General features: G+C 34.3%; 1 protein-coding gene across 1 annotated transcript in view; it reads left to right on the top strand.

Moving 5' to 3' along the window:
• Nucleotides 1-3,708: 3,708 nt before the first annotated feature.
• Nucleotides 3,709-22,020, top strand: part of LOC129743757 (neural cell adhesion molecule 2-like) — an 89,689-nt gene continuing 71,377 nt past the window's right edge. Inside the window, exon 1 of the mRNA XM_055735902.1 lies at nt 3,709-4,767. Coding sequence (XP_055591877.1) covers nt 4,698-4,767 — 70 coding nt within the window. The 5' untranslated portion in view covers nt 3,709-4,697. The remainder of the gene's footprint in view (nt 4,768-22,020) is intronic.

Genomic DNA, 22,020 nt, shown 5'->3' on the forward strand with positions numbered 1-22,020 from the left:
CTCGGCAAAACTGATTCAGCGAAAGTTTTTCTCCACCGACCGGGCAAAGACCAATTAAAACAACCGACGAACCCCGAGTCTGGTTCTGGATCTGGGTCTGGTGGCGGCAAACGAACCGGAATGCTTCCAAAATTGAGCTCATAATTTATTCAAACGTGTTTGAGCAGTGGCGTTTTTGCGTGTGGGGAGATGAAAGTCGGCGGATTTGGGTCTCTGAGTCAGTAGGTGTGTACCTATGTGGGTTTTTGTGTTTGTTTCCAGACTAAGGACCACATTACGCGTTTCCGCGGAATTAACGGAGGAGGTCACACACACCGGAAGCAAACCGCCATATGCCGGATACGGGATTTGACCGCCCTGTGGCAGTTGTTTGCGTTGGCCAACTTTCATTCAATATTCAACAATGCGGTCGCCACTTCCAGCTGATGCTTTCATGCTTTCGATAGTTTGTTCGCTTCTTCTTCTTCTACTCTTGGGATCAACGCTCCCGGGTTTAAGCAGATTCCAAGCGATTTGCAGAGCAACTGTTTTTTCCTCTTCTGAAAACTAATTACAGAGAGATTTAATTAAATTTGGTCATCGATTGGATTTGTAATTATCAATATGTCTAATCCAGAAAACTGGTCATTTTAATTTGTTGTTTATTATTATTGAATTAGGAATTCGAGAGTATAACAATATTAAAACGAACCACAATAAACCATGAGTTATTATTTTTGGTTATTGTCCAAATCATTTATATTAATGGATTTCCCACAAGCCTACTGCGAGACACAAAAAAAAAATGAATTGTAAATAGCGTTCCAGCCTAATAAAGACAAAACAATTGTCTTCTTCTTTGAGTCTTAGTTTCGCAAACCATCATCGATCAACATTTTGTTTTCGAAGCATATTATAAAGCCGTCGAAAAAATTATGGAACACTTTCCATTTCAATCGCACAAAAGTAAACAATTTCGTTATCAGTTCAACAACAACATCGTATTATTGTGATTTAAAATTGTGATTCTTTTGCGAATTTCTATCTATGCATCGAATAGGCGCTAGGAATAGTACATAAGATGGAAATTTTTAATCACTAAATAGCGATAATCAAATGTAATATTTTTATTTTCAATTACACAATCTTTGCTCTCCGCCATCTTCGGTTGGCAGAATTCATAAAACGCTATTAATGTTAGTTTAGTCTTTTAGTTATTCCTGCTAAGGGATAGTTGTAGGTACATATCTTGTTGATTGTACAAAAAACCACTATAAAATTGAACACTTTTGATTGAATAGAAAGTTTAAAAATTACAAATAGATCAAGTTGTGGAGAAGGTAAGCAAACATTGTAATGAAACATTTCGTTTATTGTTTTTCTTAAATTAAAACCTGATTTTTTTTTCTGAATCAAAGCAACCGAGAAGTTTTTTGCTTAATTTATCCACGGTACCGAGGTTGAATAAATGAAAGTTTTCCGATTGCTTTGACTCAATAGAATCTTCTATCCAGTAGACTCATATTTTTTTTATATTTATTTTGATATTTGCAAACCGAAATAAAAAATAAACACTGGAGATAGACAAAAATGACAAAAATGACAAAAATGACAAAAATGACAAAAATGACAAAAATGACAAAAATGACAAAAATGACAAAAATGACAAAAATGACAAAAATGACAAAAATGACAAAAATGACAAAAATGACAAAAATGACAAAAATGACAAAAATGACAAAAATGACAAAAATGACAAAAATGACAAAAATGACAAAAATGACAAAAATGACAAAAATGACAAAAATGACAAAAATGACAAAAATGACAAAAATGACAAAAATGACAAAAATGACAAAAATGACAAAAATGACAAAAATGACAAAAATGACAAAAATGACAAAAATGACAAAAATGACAAAAATGACAAAAATGACAAAAATGACAAAAATGACAAAAATGACAAAAATGACAAAAATGACAAAAATGACAAAAATGACAAAAATGACAAAAATGACAAAAATGACAAAAATGACAAAAATGACAAAAATGACAAAAATGACAAAATGACAAAAATGACAAAAATGACAAAAATGACAAAAATGACAAAAATGACAAAAATGACAAAAATGACAAAAATGACAAAAATGACAAAAATGACAAAAATGACAAAAATGACAAAAATGACAAAAATGACAAAAATGACAAAAATGACAAAAATGACAAAAATGACAAAAATGACAAAAATGACAAAAATGACAAAAATGACAAAAATGACAAAAATGACAAAAATGACAAAAATGACAAAAATGACAAAAATGACAAAAATGACAAAAATGACAAAAATGACAAAAATGACAAAAATGACAAAAATGACAAAAATGACAAAAATGACAAAAATGACAAAAATGACAAAAATGACAAAAATGACAAAAATGACAAAAATGACAAAAATGACAAAAATGACAAAAATGACAAAAATGACAAAAATGACAAAAATGACAAAAATGACAAAAATGACAAAAATGACAAAAATGACAAAAATGACAAAAATGACAAAAATGACAAAAATGACAAAAATGACAAAAATGACAAAAATGACAAAAATGACAAAAATGACAAAAATGACAAAAATGACAAAAATGACAAAAATGACAAAAATGACAAAAATGACAAAAATGACAAAAATGACAAAAATGACAAAAATGACAAAAATGACAAAAATGACAAAAATGACAAAAATGACAAAAATGACAAAAATGACAAAAATGACAAAAATGACAAAAATGACAAAAATGACAAAAATGACAAAAATGACAAAAATGACAAAAATGACAAAAATGACAAAAATGACAAAAATGACAAAAATGACAAAAATGACAAAAATGACAAAAATGACAAAAATGACAAAAATGACAAAAATGACAAAAATGACAAAAATGACAAAAATGACAAAAATGACAAAAATGACAAAAATGACAAAAATGACAAAAATGACAAAAATGACAAAAATGACAAAAATGACAAAAATGACAAAAATGACAAAAATGACAAAAATGACAAAAATGACAAAAATGACAAAAATGACAAAAATGACAAAAATGACAAAAATGACAAAAATGACAAAAATGACAAAAATGACAAAAATGACAAAAATGACAAAAATGACAAAAATGACAAAAATGACAAAAATGACAAAAATGACAAAAATGACAAAAATGACAAAAATTACAAAAATTACAAAAATTACATAAATTACAAAAATTACAAAAATGACAAAAATGACAAACAAGTTGTTTTAAATAAGCAGTTGTTTAATACTCTCCTCATTTATAAAAATCATCACATTTCCATCTTCATATTTTCAGATTTCCCTCAATCGCAATCCAAGTAACCGTTGCCTCTTTATTTTCCTTTCAGTTTTGTTCCAGCAACGATCCATAGCGATGATGAATTAAAACAAGCCGGCCGAAATTGATTTATCGCTCAGCTGATTCCTCCCTCGGTCCAGCTGATTTCCACGTGGTCCAAACGATTCCGATTCATCGCCTTGTGTTCATTTTTTGTTCACTCTGGTCGGGAAACTCAGCGAAATTTTTCCGACGCATGCCCACTTCGGGACGCCAGGTTCATTGTTGAGTTTCCTTTAAATTTTCGGCGAAAACTGTTGGTAGCAGCTCGCCTACTAAGGGTAGAACAAAAGTCCTTCCTTCAGTCTCGGTTGACTGTTTGCTCGTGTCGGTTATCTGGCGGATTTGAAAAACAAAAAAAACCAATTGAAGGCCGGTTCTTGTGTGTGATCGTTGATTTTTCCTGACCCATGTCTCCTCGTCGGATTGTTGCTAGATGGAATAAGCCCGTATCGCTGCGTTGCTGAACGGAATCTTCCGCTCGTTTCGTTTCCGTTCCCTGCTGCTCTGGACGGTTGCTTTGATTTACCGGAAATTATCCTCCGAACTATGCTGGTGGGGACGACGACGACGGTCCGTTGCTGATTGATGGATGTTCCTACTTAGAGCATCGGTGCCGGATCAGACAGAGGCTGACCGAATGGATCAATTTTCTTGAGTTATGACCTCCGTGGGTTTGGGTACAGGAAAAACGGAAAAACATCAACAATAACATCAGACATCAAATGGATTACGTTTCGCGGCCTGCTGCAATTATTATTGGCTAGTGTGTTCTTGTGCTCTTGTTGTTGTTATTATTATTGTCATTAGGTCGGTGCTCTGTTTGCCATTTCTTCAAGTGAGCTTCCATAATCGAATTGTAATCCAATTAGCCGGGTTTGGTCACTGGCTAGCCCCGCGTGGCTCGACTTCGATTGTGTGGGTGGACGACGAAAAAACGGAGTGGTGGAAAACGTGGAAAAGTTTACCCATAACATAAGGAAAATAGAGAAGAAACTCATCGATAAAAAGAAAAGTTCAACAGGAAACATCGCATAAGTTATGGAGTGAGAAAGATTTTGTTTTACATTTCTTTCTTATTTTCGTTACGTAGCTGTGTGGAAAATCAAGTGAAAATACAACAGCCAACGACCGGTTGCAAAACTTAGCTTAGTGAGCGATAAATGTTGAGTGTGTTCCATTAGTTTATGGAAAGTGATTGCAATTAAAAATTCAAACAAAATTGTGCAGTGAAGAATTTTCGAATCGTTGGGCATACGTCGTCGTCGGTCTTTTTGAAATCAACGAAAAGGATTAGTGAAGCAGAAAATGTCGTCGCCAAAAAGGATTACCACCAGTCGAATGCAGTTTGGATTACATTTCGTCCTAATTTTAATAGGTGAGTGCATATCTATCGTTGGGGTAGCGAAAAAAATGGTTCCAATGAAAACTGAAATTTAAAACGAACAATTCAAAGGAAATAAGGAGTAAAACCACGTTCGACTAGACACAATTGTCACCGCCACGGCAAGACGTAGTGTCTGAGCTGACAAAGCGACAGCATGGGAAGGGAGTAATGTCATTTAAATTGGATTTGAGAGTTTAACCAGGCGACAGGTAAAAAAAATGTGCTAAAAGCCTAAATAAAAATAGAAAAATTGTATCATGTGCTGGAAAGGGTAATGAACGATGGTATTCGCAGACACAAATATTTGGAAAGAACTAAACTACCTAGACTAAAACTAAACAATCCACAATCAAAAGTGACATCTTTCAATTTACTAATCTTTCTTTCACAGCCAGAATAACTCAAAATAACAATAGAGGCATGTTATTATTCTTTTTTTTATTTTTGAATATTTTTCACTGTTTTTACATAAAAATATTAAAATGATTAAAAACATAAGTTGGGCCTCCCATGGAGCAGAGAACGCAGAGACATCTGAAACACATGGAAAGGAAGAAACGTGAACCACAAGTTTCAAATGGGCAATATCGTTTAAAGCATGCTAAGAAAAATGCTCTTTGATGAAGAAACCGTGCGTTAAGTGAAGTAACTTCAGTAACTTCTCTGAAACCAGCGGCTGGAAATGATTTATTTCGTACACAAAATCTAAGAGTAAAATTAAATAGTACACCCATAGAAGAGGTTGCAAAAATCCAATGCCTATTTAGCAAATCTCTGTGCCGATAATGCGCTGAAATGTGCACTGTGCCGAAGATGATATGTTTGAAAAACCGTAACTGGCATAAGGTCTCGGCTTCCAACTAAAATGATGCATGACCACTACATTGAAGCGAAACAAAAAAACATTTTATGGGATTTTTTTCCTATTGGATAATTCACCCCAGAAACAAGAAAAAAACTACAGCGCCCGTAGGGAGAGTTGAACTCAATTCACCAACTATATCGTCTTGCCAGTCCGACATCCTAACCAGTGTACTATTTGAGCTTCATGTAGGATGAGGGATATTTGTCATAGGGTTTCTGCCACCGAACAATCACAAAAAATCGCACAACGGTGGCTTCCCGGCGTTTGGCCGCCTTTCAAGGTAGTCCTTTGTCTTGCGATGGAAACGGCAAAGGGAACGGGAGTGAAGGAACGGGAGTGAAGGAACGGGAAACCCATTGAATGAGAACTGTGCTTTGCTTACTGCCTGCTATTACATACACACGCTACATAACACAGCTGCTAAAGCCGGGCAGCTTGGCCGTTGGTTGTTTGCCGGTAGATTGAATTGAAGCAATGTTTTTTTTGTTGCTTTTACTGCATACACACGCACAGCTTGGCCGTGGTAGTTTGCCGGTGGATTGAAGGGATTGAATTAGAAGGATGTTTTTGTTGTTGCTTTTGCTACATTCACACGCACAGTGCTCGGTTGGCTGGCTGCCTGGTGTTGGCCGGGTTTTATTTCCATCCTTCTTCGTCTTGTGATGCGATAGGGAGGGACGTGAAAGCGTTTTTATTTTGTTTCTTTCAGACATACGCAATTCGGTTAACTAGTGAGATTAATGCCAGTGGGAGCAAATCGAATCAGCACCGGTCGCGTTATCTTCTTGTACCAATGATGCTATGTAATTGACTACACGCCATTGGCACAGAGGCTGAATTTTGGGTTATTTGACGTTATTAATCAAAGGAACTTGAAATTCAAAGCTATATTTTTCTTTGTTGAACAGTTTTGGATTTCAGTGTAAATCATTTCTGGTCCTCTACCAAGGATGAAGCGTCTTTACTCGTTCTTGAAAATAAAAAAAAAAGAGGCGGAAAATATTAGTAGTACGCGAAACATTTCGATTCTATTAAGAACTCAAAGATTATTTAAAAACTTGAGAACTTATTTGAAAAAGCCAAAACGATTGCCGGAACACAAAAGTTTCATTCGTAGGGGAGAGTGGGGATACTTGATCCCCTTTTCTTATTTTCACCATATCTTTTTGGAAAAATTTAGCAACTCGCCGTCTTCGACATTTTTTGACAGCTTGTAACTTCAAGTTTCTATGCTTCAAAAATTAGAACGATACTTTAACCCGTTGATGAACTAGAAGCATTTTCATGGGAGTAAAAAAATTGCGATTTTTCTGAAGTTAGGGGAGACATGATCCCCTATTGAAGGAGACTTGATCTTTTATTCAGGAAGCCCTAATCCTTGTATAAAAATCAAACAAAACCTCAAGATAGAATGTTAATTGACTATTTTGGTTACGTTTGTTCTCATTTCACAATTTATAGCAGACATAAGAAGAAAATTCTATAACTTTGTCTCAACGCTAATAACATTGCATACTTAAAGGCGCTATCTTATATATAAAAATGGAGGCTTTTTCTTTGTAACAACATCACGTATGAATGGTCGGTCGGAATGAAGTGAAATTTGGTATCCGAGGGTTTTTTGGGTCAGAGATGGTTTGTTTAATAGTTTCAAGAATCTCACTTTTTATGAAAGGGGGGTCCCCATACAAAATTATCTCTTTACATCTTCTTATATATAAAAATGGAGGCGTTTTCTTTGTAACAACATGACGTATGAATGGTCGGTCGGAATGAAGTGAAATTTGGTATCCGAGGGTTTTTTGGGTCAGAGATTGTTTGTATAATAGTTTCAAGAATCTCACTTTTTATGGAAGGTGGTCCCAATACAAATTCATCTATATTTGTTACGATTTCCATAAGAATCGATTCGCGAGCACGATGAAGTTAATGACGTGTAGATAAAATCAAACATTTATTACGATTACATATACGTAAAACGAAGTTTACCGGGTCAGCTAGTTTTTTATAATTAAGAGAAAAGAAATTATTTTTGCTCTTTTCTTCAGACAATTGTTTGATAAATATTAGTTTTTGGATAAATATTAGTAATTTCGCAATCAGCAATCATAACGATCAATTCAGAAGAAGAATATGCCATTTGGAAGGGGGATCAATTGTACCTAACTCTAGGGGATCAATTGTACCCATAATCAACCTTTTAGAAAACTTTTTCTGAAAAAAGTTGAGAGTTTTCCATTGCTTTGAAAATATGGCATTATGAAGTTCATTTTACGCTCGAACGATTGAAACATTGGAACAAATATTTTTTTCATAATTTTCCCATGTAAGGAACATTTAAAAGTGATGAAAAAAAATCTTCAAGTTACATTTTGTGAAATTTTTCAAACAAAGTTCAATTACTCAAACAATTATTTTGTTAAAATTTTTTAAACTACAAGCATTGTTATTTTGCTCATTTTGGCACATTTTTCTAGAACATTTGATCTATGTAAGACATTCCAGTTTCGAGATATAGCTAAGGAATCAAGTATCCCCAGGGATCAAGTATCCTCATTCTCCCCTATCTATATATATAAAAATGAATTTCTGTCTGTCTGTCTGTCTGTCTGTCTGTCTGTCTGTCTGTCTGTTCCCTATAGACTCGGAAACTACTGAACCGATTTGCGTGAAACTTGGCAGGTGGGGATATTGGAGGCAGGGGAAGGTTCCTATTATGGTTTGAGACCCCTCCCTTTCTCATGAAGGGGGGGAGGGGCCTCCCAATCATAAGTAAATTTTTTGCGTAACTCGAGAACGCATCAAGCAAATGGTGTCAAATTTAGCATGGGGTGGTATTTAGGAACGAGGAATATTTCTATGAATATGAGGTACCCCTCCCTCCTCTCAATGGGGTGATAGGAAGGGGGGAGGGGGGCCTACCTTACAATTTTTCATATAACTCGAAAACTAATCAAGATATTGGAACCAAATTTGGCACGGGAAGGTATTTGGATACGAAAAATATACCAATGATTATTTGAGACCCCTCCCTCTTTCCAGTAGGGAGATATAAAGGGGGGAGGGGGCCTCTTTTATATTTTTTTACATAACTCATACAAAATAATAAAGCAAATGGAACCAAATTTGGCGTGGAACGATATTTGAGTACGAGAAATGCTTCTATGAATATTTGATATCCCTGACTCCTTCATAGAGGTGGATGAAAAGGAAGAGGGGAGGTCTCCCTTACAATTTTCAGTATAACTGGAGAGTTGATCGAGGAAATTGAACCATATTTGGCATGTGAGGGTATTTGGATACGAGAAACATTTCTATTATAAATTGAAGCTCCACCTTTTTTCAGCGGAAAGATATAAAGGGGGAAAGAAGGGCTTCCATACATTTTTTTTGCATGACTCGAGAATTAATCGAGCAAATGAAACCAAATTTGGAACCAAAAAGTATTTGAGTACGAAAAATACTTTTTCTATGCGAAACAATTCCTTTATTGCAGTAGGATGATAGAATAGGGAATACAGGAAAGGAAGAGAAGGCTTACATTTAACTTTTTTTTTTCTACAAACCCCGACAAAACTTAACATGGAAAATCATTTTGGTATGATTTTATGATTATCTGACACACCATCCTCCTTTCAGTGAGTAGGTACGTAGGAGGAGGGAGGTGAGCCCAATACAATTTTTTTAGCATAAGTTCTCAATTTATGCTAACAAAGCCAACAAGTGGAAACAAATATGGCATAGAAAGGTACTTGATTACGAGATATGTTTCTACGATTGTTATAGACCCTTATGCTTTGCAGTGTAGAGAGGAGAAGAAAGGAGGAGGCTCCATAAACATTTCTTTGTAAAGCTTAAAAACTTATCAAAGAATGGAATTATATTTAAAATGGGTATGGTTATTAAAGACCACGACCTCCATTCAGTAGGGGGTGAAGGGAAGGACAGGGGAAGGGGCTCTCTTATCAGTTTTTTAGCATAAATCCAGAACATATCAAGCAAAAACAGCCATATTTTATATGTTAGATTGTTTGCGTACGATTAATTTGAGACCCTCCAGACAGATTTAAATTATCAGATCTTTAAAACAAATTCAGAAAACAAGATTAAGAATATTATTGTATGTTATCTTTGTGTTGCAATTCGAAACTCCAGCTGCTGCTCTCATTTTATAGCAATTGCTTATAAATTATGTTATAATGTGATTTAAAATGATGCCAATAAAATCATAAACATTTGACTAATTTTTGAAAATATTTTTTGATTTTGAAAGGTGTAGCAAAGCACACCGGGTCAGCTAGTATATCTATAAAAAACATCAAAAAAGTTTTGGTTAGAAAAACTTTTTCCCTTAAGAGTGCTCACTTTGCAATGTAGAGAAGAGTTGTAGACCACGTCATTCCCCACCACTAAAAATAAAATTCATCGAATTCTGAGATGGATTTTTTTTTAAATCGACTTTATGTTTTAAGTTTGCATTTTTATCTGTGTAGGATTTTCACTTCCTTTTCACATCAATTATAACAATCGAAGGTTTTTTTCTTCCAAATCAGTACAACCAATTCAAGAAGCAGTTTTTAATAAAAGTAGTTGTTTAATTAATCCATGATTTTCAAAAATAGAAATAAAAAAATATTTTTGTTTGAAAAACATTTTTCCCTTTAATATGCACAAGTTTCAATGTATGGAAGACTTGTGGGCCTTGCTATCCAACTTAGAAAAAAATCATCAAATTCTGAGATGGCATTTTTTGAGAAATTGAGTTTTAGTTTTTGAAATGCACTTTTCTCAGTGTAGAATTTCAAAAAAAAAATTTTTTTTTCCATAAACTCAATCATTTATCCAAAACTTTCTCATGAACCACATTTGTGTTGAAATTGTTATTTTTGAGCTTAAAATGCTTAAAAAATATATTTATTAACAAAATTTATTCAATCACAGATTTGTCAAATTTGTCAAATCATTTGGAAAAATCATAAAATATCACTCTGTTGTGGTATGAGCCTACTTGGTTGAATGATTCAACTGAATCAAAGCAATCGAAAGATTCCTTTTAATTCAACCACGGTAAATGAAAAGTTCATATACCAGTATTTCGATAGCAACTTACTACCTTCTTCAGTGAACGTTTTCGATTGATCCGAAAACGTTCACTGAAGAAGGTAGTAAGTTGCTATCGAAATACTGGTATATGAACTTTTCATTTACCGTGGTTGAATTAAAAGGAATCTTTCGATTGCTTTGATTCAGTTGAATCATTCAACCAAGTAGGCTCATACCACAACAGAGTGATATTTTATGATTTTTCCAAATGATTTGACAAATTTGACAAATCTGTGATTGAATAAATTTTGTTAATAAATATATTTTTTAAGCATTTTGCTATCGAAATATGAACTTTTCATTTACCGTGGTTGAATTAAAAGGAATCTTTCGATTGCTTTGATTCACATAAAATATCCAAAAGTAATGTTGTACATCTTAGGTGTATTCATGTATCTTTCACTGTAGATCGTATAAGAGAATTCTGACAAGTATCGCTTTATACTTTGACAATCCATTATTCCAGATTTTCTTGAAATATCCCTCAGGATTAAACATAAATCCTCAAATAAAATATAAAAAGAACTCTTATTTCTCTTTGAAAATTTCAAGATTTTGTGCCAAAAACGGGTTTTAAACTTTTTCAAAATGAACATAAATTTTGTTTAATTCCTAGATACGGATTTAATACTGCTGCTGTGATTCAATGAAAACTTAAAAATTCAAGTTATTTTCTGTCACACCTCTTGTGTGTTTTGCCTAAATTTTGTTCAAATTGACTCATTTTTCGAGTTTAAACAAAAAATCATCCTGAATTGCCCGGCTGTGTGGTTTAGAGTATGGTAAGCTTAAGGTTAAAGATCATCATTCTTTGAAACAACTATTCAGAACATGTGTTGCTCATATACACCGAAAATAATTTTCCCTTAAAATGTAAGTGACGATTGGAGTGAATTTTCGCCATTTGTTATTTCATGTGAATTTTAAGTGACCGTCAAATGAATTTCAAGTGAGCGGCGAAGTGAAATTTAAGTTAGCAGCAAAGTGAATTTTTGAATGTATGCTCAGGTCGTTTAAATCTTTTAGTAAAGATAATAATTAGATAATTTCCAGGTGGAATTTCGGCATTTTAATAAACAATTAACTTTGTGATTCAATTCAATTTATTATTGAAATTAAAAATGAAAAATATCAGTTTCTTGCAACTAATTTATTGGGTCCAAATAAATGTTCCGACTTGAAAAACCCCTTCAGTTTTCCACTCAAACAGGAAATTTTTGTTGTTGTTTTCTGTAAGTAATAATAAACAAATTTAGTATTTTTTGAGTATTCACTTGATTTTATACTTACTTTTATTTTTGTTGAGCTTGAAAATTCCCAAAAAACATAATTGGATATTGTCTTCAGGACTTGATGGCTTGAAAAAGTAGAAATAAAAGAAAAATATAATTTAATATTTTGGTTACGGTTTATTCATCACAATTTACCTTTTATAACAAACAACCATCATGGCAATACTTTCATCGAGCTCTGGAATTGTTTTCATACTAATAAATAGCTTCTTTTCTGCGTCTACTAGCGCAAACACAACTCGCTTGAGTTTCCCTTCCAAACCACAATAAATGCATTCAATCCCAACATTGTTGACATGCGCTATTCGTAGATTCATTTGAATTTTAAGTGATCGGTCAAGTGAGCGGAAAAAAAGTGGACGTCCAGTAGAATTCAAGTGCCAGTCACTTAAAACTCAAAGGATGAGTAAGTGAATATTGACTCGCTCACTTTAAATTTAAGTGAGGGGTAGTGAAATGTACATTAGTCACTTGAAATGAAGAAATCCACTGAATTCTTACTTTTAAGTGAATCTTCAAGTGTATTTTAAGTGTGATTTTGGGTTCAGTGTATGACTTTTATCTCATTGATTATCAAATGTGCAATTTCAAATTGCTTGGCACCTGTTTTGACGTCTTTTGCCCAGATTTCACTGAAACCCATTCTCTTTGGTTTTAAAGGCCCTAAAAGCGACAAGTCTTCTGTTGTCCTTTCAGTTATTGGTGACATTTTTTTAATCACAGAAACACCTACTTGAAAAAGATCTTATATATTATATATCATCTGATTATATTTGGTTGAAAAAATCAACTCAAAAACATGAGATGATAAGATAAGATGGAAGGAATAGAAGGACTTTGACATCTTCTGCAATTATACCAACCCATAAATCCGGTAAATACATCACGATGAAAATCAATGTGTTATTTCTATACTGAATTGATTTGCAATAGGTTTTAAGTTTTTAATCTTCAACGCAATGAGCCCAGTTTCTTCACACTTCATTGATGAATGTCAGCACGATTTTTTTCAGAAAGTGATCAACTTTGTCGAACTTAATGGTGTACGTCCCATTTATCAGCGGTTGTCTAGCTAATAAAAAGTAAGTAGATGTATACGTGGACTTTGCCAAGGCAGATGATCGACAAGCTCCTGATCGACTAAATGGGAAAAATGGGATTCCCAACTTGGCTCGTAAAGTGGCTCGAATCATATCTCCGAGGCAGAACTGCATTCGTTAGACAGGGTCACACCACATCCCAAAACTTCACTGTCCCTTCTGGAGTTCCTCAAGGGAGTCATTTGGTTCCACTGCTGATCAACTTATTTATGAACGACCTTTGTGATATAAATGATTCTGAATTAGTGTTACGCTGACTATCTATTTAGAAATGTACCGCTGAAAATCACAATTTTCAGACTGCTTGTGACTGCAGCAGGATCTCGATAAGTTTATATTCTGGTGCCAAGTGAATGCGTTGAAAGTGGATTCGAAAAAAAATGTAAGCTTATAACGTTCACTAGAAGCGCATCTTTACACAGCTGATAACACGGTACCGTCAACTGGGGTAACATGCAACAATTTTCAACTTCAATGGCTTCTAAAATCTTAATGCTTACAGATAATCATACCTCTTGTATATCAAAAGTTTTAATTGACGTAGTCAGAAAAATATTGGTTTAACCAGTTATTTTTAAATTAACAAAAACATGCGATTTTCACCCTACAAAGAAAAATGGGTAAGTTACAACAAACTCTGTAATTAATAAAAAATCATATGAAAACGTTTGAAAATTTATAGTTTTTGATACATTTGTGATGTCATGACGCATAAAGCACCAATTGTAGTAATTTTTGGTTTTGTTCGAATTGAATTTGCATTTTTTCTGTCAAAAATGTTTTTGAGAAAAGAGTGTTAATCTGCTGCACACATTTAGGGGTAAAAAATAGTACAAAATATTCTATTATCTTAAATCGTGTAAATAAATCTTAGAATGGATGAAATTTTAATGTAAACAAACGCATAATGCAAAACAATCATATCCCAGCATATGAAAACGCGATTTATGAAATTTTGTTCTGATTTGCATTTTGTTGAATTTTGCCCCAGACAACTAACTGAGTTATGAAAATATTTATTTAAAAAAAATGAGAGATTGTCCGAAAAATATTTATACACCAACAGCAAAATCAAGTTTGTAGGTGATATCATTAAGCCAATTCGTCATATTAGGTGAAGTTTTGTAAGGCATCGAAAAATGTAAAAATTTTGTACATCTATTGCTCGATTTTTTAATTTTTTTATGAGAATCAAAAACTTTAAAAAAACTCTTCCACGATGTTAAAAACTATATTGTCATCAATTTGTTATCATTCAATGATAACTTTATAACAGTATATTGAAATAAAAATTGAATGAGTGTTGTGGTATACAAATGTTGCATCTAACCCTGCTTTTGCATGATGTCCCTTTTGACGGTACTTCAGAAAGTCAGACAACGTTACACGGTTACTCTACAAAACGTATGACCAACATCTATTTGCTTATTGTTAATGAGTCTCGTTTTAAGGCTTTTAGGCTTTTTGAAGAGATTTGAGGTTTTTTTTTTCTGGGAGCATTGAGATGAAAGCTTCTATCTAATTGAAAAAGCTTAAATCTGAGAAAAAAGCTTGAATCTGACAAAAAAGCTTACATCTGATAGATGTGCTCTACAAGGGTTGAATAGCATTGCACAGGTCTGCAGAAAGTTTAATTCATTCGTGATTAAGGTGTGATTGTGGATAAGTCTCTAAATTTCAACAAAAATCCGTCAAGGATTATTTGTATGGGAGCCCCCTTTTTTCGGATTCGGAGGGATTTCCAAATATTATTGAAATCATTCCCAATCTTGAAAACGGCTACACAAATTTTACGGTAATCGGCTCAGTAGTTTCTGAAAATTGTTCGAATTGTGTCATATTTTTATTAATTTTGAAAGTATTTTTAGATTTACCAATCGAAGCACACCGAAAAGTTTTCGCACTCACGCGCACATGGCCTTTATAGAAGTGATTATAATGAAATAACAAAAAGTTATCAGCTATCAGAACTAAAACAGAGATCTACAAAACATCGTTACATTTATATAATGCTTTTGTATAAAAACAACAACTGAAAATGAACGGACTGGGAACACTGTCGGAGTTGAGTGTCGTAAAATTTATCTCGCATTGATTTTTTTTAATTTTCCGAAATTAAATGATTTCAAAGTGCTGTTCTTTAATCTGTAAAAGTGAAGTGATCGTCGTAAAAAAAGTGTAAAATGAGATAAAATTGAGGTTTTTTTCAAGTGACCGAATTTGCTGGAACTGGCACTCTTGACGTGCCCTGGATTGTTGTTTTAGGAGGACCTATCGCGATTCTTGGGTGGAGAACTAAAAGCGGAATATCAAGATAAGTGTTTTGATTCATTTTTTACGTAACTATTTATTTTTAACATTGTATTGATAAAAATTTCTAAGAATTGGGGTCCGAATCGGACATGTTGGCAGCAACTATCATCATAGCAAGCCATGAAATTATATTTACTATGAAAACTTGTATGGAGTCTTGGTTGCGAGAAATTGTACACTTACTGTTTGCTTTGTTGTTTTATTTTGGATTCTAAGCCTCTTGGGTTTATTCATCCCAAAATTGTACACTTCTGATTTCTTCTGTTGACAGTTTGTAATTTGAAAGTTACATTTTTTTTAAATTTTAGCATGTAAATGCTAACGCGTGAATGATTAAGTCTTTCTATTTTTCATTGTATTTTGAAGGGTCGGGATGAATAAGCCACTGAAGCTTAAAATCCCTTGAGAAAAAAAAAATTGTATTTTGAAGTTTTACGAACATGAAAAAACAACGACAAATAACGATGCCAGAGAAGAGTCACGTAATTGTTTTCTTTATAGATGTTTTTCAGAAACGGTCTGAAATAGGAATCTAAAATTATGAAATTTCTGCAGTAAGAAAATCCAGGCAAAATCTTGATCCTTCATGAAATAAAGGATAATCAATAGATTAAAAATCAGTTTTAATTTTTAATTTTGGTTTATTATTGCATACAGCTGCAATACAGGAAAAATTGAAAAATTGTAAAATTTTGCGAGCCATAGCACCAAAACGAGAGATGATAGAAACAATTTGGAATATTTTACTCTTGAGGCCAAAATCTTTCGAAACAGTTATTAAAACATATGCACCAAAACAGCTTTTATACATACATTGATAATATTCTTTAATATAGAGTCTCAATCTATTTGTCAGAATTAAAACGAGATTAAATCTTTCAACTCAAATTATCATTGCGTGAACCATCTGGAATCAATATTGACTGAAAAAGTACATACTGAAATTTAGTTATTAGGTCCATGTTGTTTTGCAATTTTTGGAGAAAAACAAATGAAAATATTGATTCCTAAACGATAAAGTTATTCTTAGAACTAAAGTGGTCTGTAACCATACGACTAAACTAAACTTTTTCAGTGAAAAAAAAATGGGTTTAAGAGATTTAACTTTAAATAATATTCATTTTAATGTTCAAAGAAAGATATGAAAGTAAGACTGCCAGCAGAATTCCTACGCTTCTAAAGCGCCTATTGTAAAATTGATCGTCTCAATTTGAAATTTGATTGCAATTTTTGGAAAACATTCCAAAGGAGCGGAAAATTTTGAAAATTCAAGGGTATACCGACTAAGTAAAGTCAGGATTTTTGTTTGAAGCTCGAGCGTTTTCGTATTTTTTAACGTGGTTTTCTCGCTTGGGGTGTGATCATCTTGATCACCCCCCTCCCCTCCTCCCCATAGGACCGCGAATGGAGTAGGGTGATTTAGTCCAAAATGCCCGGGCGTAGTGAGATGCACAAAAATGAAAAAATATGATTGAAAAATGTTGTCTTTAAGGTATAACCTTACCGGAAACATTGAATAAACCTGACATTCACTGATCTAGGTGCAAGTAGTTCGAAAAATAATAATCAAAAGAGAACATACGTTAAGTATAAAGTATGAAAATTCTATCGTATAGCTTTCATTTTCTTTTCGATTCACAATTTCTCATTTTTTTCATGCTTTTATCTAATTATTCAAATAGAAAGTTGAATTGAGAAATTTTCATTATAACTATTTTAAAAATGGCGACACTTTTTTTCTGTCATCAAAAGAACGTTAACAGAAAACAATTCAACAATAAAAACGACGTGACATGTTTGCAAATAACTTCAAGTCGGTAGCGAAATTATTCTCGGAAGAAGTGCAACAATAAATGTCTATTAGAGTGTCATTTCAAGGCCATCGCCAAAGATGCTTCGTTCTTGCTATCGTTGTTGATAAACCTTCACAGATCCAGAGCGGTGGAAAAAAAATATCTTTAGAAATCAAAACCAACCGCGCGTCGGCATTCATTTGGCTATAAATTATGCGCCCAGTGACAGGTTTAGTACGGTGATCTTTACACTCTCGCGCGAAGCTAGACGAGCAACAGAACGTCTTGCTGCCTTGCTGGAACATTTTTCCTGTTGTGCTTACAGTTTTCCTTCACCGCACTCAGTCGCTCTCTTAGTAGGCGATGCACGTATGATTATTTTGGTGACTTTTTTTTTTGACATCTTTCACCTACTTTGAGGCCAATTTTTGTTTCTTTGTCTGACTTGAGGCGTGATTTTGCACAAAAAAGGCAGTCCTTCTTGCCGTGGAAAGTCAAGCGAAACGGAAATACCTAAGTGATGTTTTGAGTCGTGCAACAGCCTACTTTGTTCGGATGAGGGGGGAAAACATGACAATCTCGATGCTTGAATTTTTTTTTGCAAATCATCTCTACCAAATTATTTACGCTTGAATAGTGTGTTTATAAAGAAAAGCATTACTTTTCAACTTTCAAGATTTGAACACGTTGTTTATTTTATGCAGATATTTCTAATTCTGGTGTAACACTTCTTGGAACAAGAATCACCAAAAATGTTTTGGAGTAATTGGTTCATGAAAACTACCGTAGCTTTATTCAATCTTGGAATCATCTTGGAATTGTTTATTGAAATACATCACTTTCCATGAATAAGACAAGCTGTTTGAATTCATGGAAAATCGAAAGTCCTAATTTTAAGGAGAATCCAATCTTTGAAGCAATTCATCAGTAACAATTGGGGTTTCTTTGTTATTTTTCAAACAATCTGATTGGAAAATCTGATTCAATTTCAATTACGATTAAACCTATGTTATCGTTAAATCGGGATGATTTAGATCGTTTTAAAAATGTAATAAAACGTACCTACTCCCCGGCAGCTGGCGAAGGCCATAAATCGACAAAACTAATCCACTTGCCTTCGACGCTCTCGGTGTGACGCTCTTTGGCCCTATCTCAAGAAGCACACCGAGCGATGCGAGGCCAGGATCCGGCAGGCAATCTGTATCAAAAGAAGTATCGAAATTTGCTCTCAACAATTTATAACCCAGTGCCCTATCCGTTCTGCCTTTTGACTTTCCTCGAATCAGATTTCCGTGTCGTCGTATGTGTGTATGTGGGTACGTTTGTATGTGGGCTTCACCTTTTCAGCAATCCGAATCCGTATCCGAATCTGAGGCCATTCTTGGGAGGTGAAAAGGTGCAAAAGGAATTACTTCAACACTAGATGATAGCAATTCTCGAACAAAAACCGATGCCACCGGAAGGATCCGCCCGAAGGATCGACCACAGTACGATAAATATCCTGGCTCGGTGTGTTGCTTACTGGAACATGCGGGTGTTTAGGGGCCAAATGGAAGGGCACACATACACACACACACATGGACAGAAACCCACAGACCTCCGGAATGTGATCCTAACCAATATGTTGGTTGGCAGAAAGCCGGTACACACTCACTCCGACCGATTTGAACCATTTTCCGAGTGCGGTTTCACAGTTCTGCTCCGGGAAATCCAGGCTTGTGGAATCTGACAATGTACAACACGTCTTACGTTATTCTACGAAACTTACCTATATCACTAACAATTTAACAATAGAGAGTAGGGGGTGGAGTTTTGGCCCTGAGCGATTACTAGCTGTTTTGCATTTTCCTAGCTTAAGCCACGGCTGTCGACTAATCAAACACACATACATTCACAGTTTCACATTTGTGAGCTTTCTTATTTATTACACTTACCGGGTACCTACATACTTACTAGGAAAAGTGCGGGAAAAGCAACTCTAATCGGTATTCCGTTGGCGGCATCTTGCTCCATTTCCTCGAAGCCCGCACAGGAAAACTGATTCGCAGTTATTCTCTCTGGCTTGTGTAAATTAAAGGAAGAGTTTAGCTTTTTAGGATCTGCCACACGTCGGGTTTTTTCTCGTTCCATTCCGCGTGAAACACTCACACAGGAGATTGTATCGAAAAAATCTTCATTCCTGCAGGATTTCCCCTCCAGGGCTGAGCTTCGCGCGAATGGATGGCGCGAGGTAAAAGTTGTGGAAAAGCGATAATTCAAGCTGGCCACAAATTGATGGCAGTTGGAGGAATTTGGCACACACAGTAGCACAGAGAACAGATTTTCCCACAAGGAGGGAATTGATTTTTGCAATTGTTTCCTTTTACCTAGGTGCTTGAAAGGTCAGAGTCAGAGTCAGAAATCTAAGCAAATTTTGTTTCGGAAAAAGTAAAGAATTTTTCCAATGGAATACGACATTTTAAAGTGTATATTATAGAGATGAGATCAAGGATATTCAGAAAATATATCAAGTTTAATAAATTTATTTGTTGAATTTTGCATCACTGAAAATACAGAAAAGTAAATATTCTATGACAATTTTGTTATTTTGGCAACACTAGGCAAAAAACCAAACAAAGTCAGTCGTTGACCTATTCTTGTGAGCGACAGACGTGTCTAAGTGAATCTCTTAAATGAGATTCGTGAGAATCGTTAAATCACGAAAATGGAATGGTTGGTGGAATAAACACAAAAAACGCAGATTTTAAAGGCTACTGTTGCTGATTGTTTGTTGTGATTTTGCCTTCCGGTGAAAAGGACGGACTGGCTTAGGAAGCACAGATATTTAAGGCTGCTGCTGCTGATTGTTCGTTTTGATATGGCCTTCCGATGGAAAAAGACAGATTGGCTTAGAAAGCGCAGATATTTATGGCTGCTGCTTATTGATTTATTTGATTTGGCCCTCCGGTGGATAGATACGGAATTGGCTTAGAAAACGCAGGTTTTTAAGGCTGCTTCTGCTGTTTGTTTGTTTTGATTTGGCCTTTCGGTGAAAAATTATGGATTTGCTTTGGATACGCAAATTTGATAGGCTGCGGATGCAAATGGTTTCTTTTGATTAGTTTTCCGGTGGAAAAGGCGAATTGGCTCAGCAAGCGGATTTAGCATTCCGTAAGATAGAGACGGGTTGGCTTAGGAAGCGCAGATTTTAAGGCTGCTGCTGTTGATTGTTTGTTGTTTTTTGTTTGTAATATGGTCTTCCGGTAGAAAAAGCCGGATAGGCATACGAAACGCAGTATATAAAGGCTGCTGCTGCTGCTGCTGATTTGTAGTTATCATTTGATTTCTGTTTGGGAAGGTTATTGCTAAGAATACGTTCGGATTATTGCGGCTCTTGTGAACAAAGACAGAGCGACAGGAAAACACAGATTGGGAAAGCCTTTACTAAGAATGAAATGTAGAACTGAGATTGTTTTTAAATAAAATTTTGTTTGTTTGCAGTCAATTAATAAGATTTTATAGATTTTATTTGTTATTTCTTCTGATCCAAATGATAAGAAGCCTCAAATGGTTGAAAAGCCTGTGCTAAGAATGGATTGTAGAATTGAGTGGAAGGATGATAGGAAAAATTAACAACAACTTTGGCTTGAAAAGAATGTAGGATAAAGATGATGGATAATTGGAATAAAATACTGTTATTAAACCATAAGTCGATAAGTAAAAGATTTCAATTGAGAAGAAATGTAGAAATAAGATGAAGGATATGCAGAAGGTAAATCAAATTTAATAAAAATAGTTGTTGTATTCGGCATCACTGAAGATATATAATATGAAATAAATTTCTATGGCAACGATTATTATTTTTTTCAACACGAGGGAAAACATACAAAAAAAAGTCAGTCATTGATCTATTCTTATGAGCCACAGACGTGTCTAAGTGAATCTTTGAATTGAGATTCCTAAGATTCGTAAAATCACGACAGGTATAACAAATGTGATTGAACTTTTTTTTTATAAAACGACTGCTTTGACTATGGGTAAGCTGTAAGAATGAACTACTTTGACGTTTGATTAGTCGATGTAAGATCAATCTTCATTTCTTTTGAGATTTGTCAGTGACAAAAATACTTACAACCTAAGCAGCTATAAGTTCAAATAGCATTCCTATATTGGGTTTGATCAGCACAATCGTGATTTCTGATATGACTTCTTTTCTTAACATTTTTCTTTGTACGCTTTTTCATAGATTGATTTCACCTTCGAATAGTTAGTTCTAAATATCATAGGGAAGATGAGGGCTTAGCGAGCATTCGGGGGATAGTAACTACCCCTTATTTTCTACAGAATTACCTATTTTCTCGAAAAAAAATTAATGAGGAACATTTTCGTACTTCCTATAGTAATAAGCAATCTTCTTCTTCACTGTGAAATTATTATAAATTTTGAGAACCGCAAAATAAGCTTATATTATCTTTATCTATAATGTATGCACTGCAACATGATGTAGACTAGACCGCTGCAAAAAATGACTTTTTGCTCCCATATGTTTTTTCGATGACTTTTAGTGCACCAAGCATCAGTGTAAAATTTGAGATGAATTGGTTGATTCCTGAGTTAGCGCAACGCGTTTCAATTTTGTATGGAAATTTGTATGGAAGAAGAAATTTTTGCCCATAAAATCATCCAGAAAATTCAAACAAGCTTGAAATGAAGTAGGTCTTTGATTTTTGGTTTTGACTATTCTTAAGCTTCATTTTTTGCTAACATGGCAAGCAGCTAAGAATTTCATGAAAAAAGTT

The sequence above is a fragment of the Uranotaenia lowii genome, chromosome 2 (assembly GCF_029784155.1).
Source record: "Uranotaenia lowii strain MFRU-FL chromosome 2, ASM2978415v1, whole genome shotgun sequence".
Classification (NCBI taxonomy): domain Eukaryota; kingdom Metazoa; phylum Arthropoda; class Insecta; order Diptera; family Culicidae; genus Uranotaenia; species Uranotaenia lowii.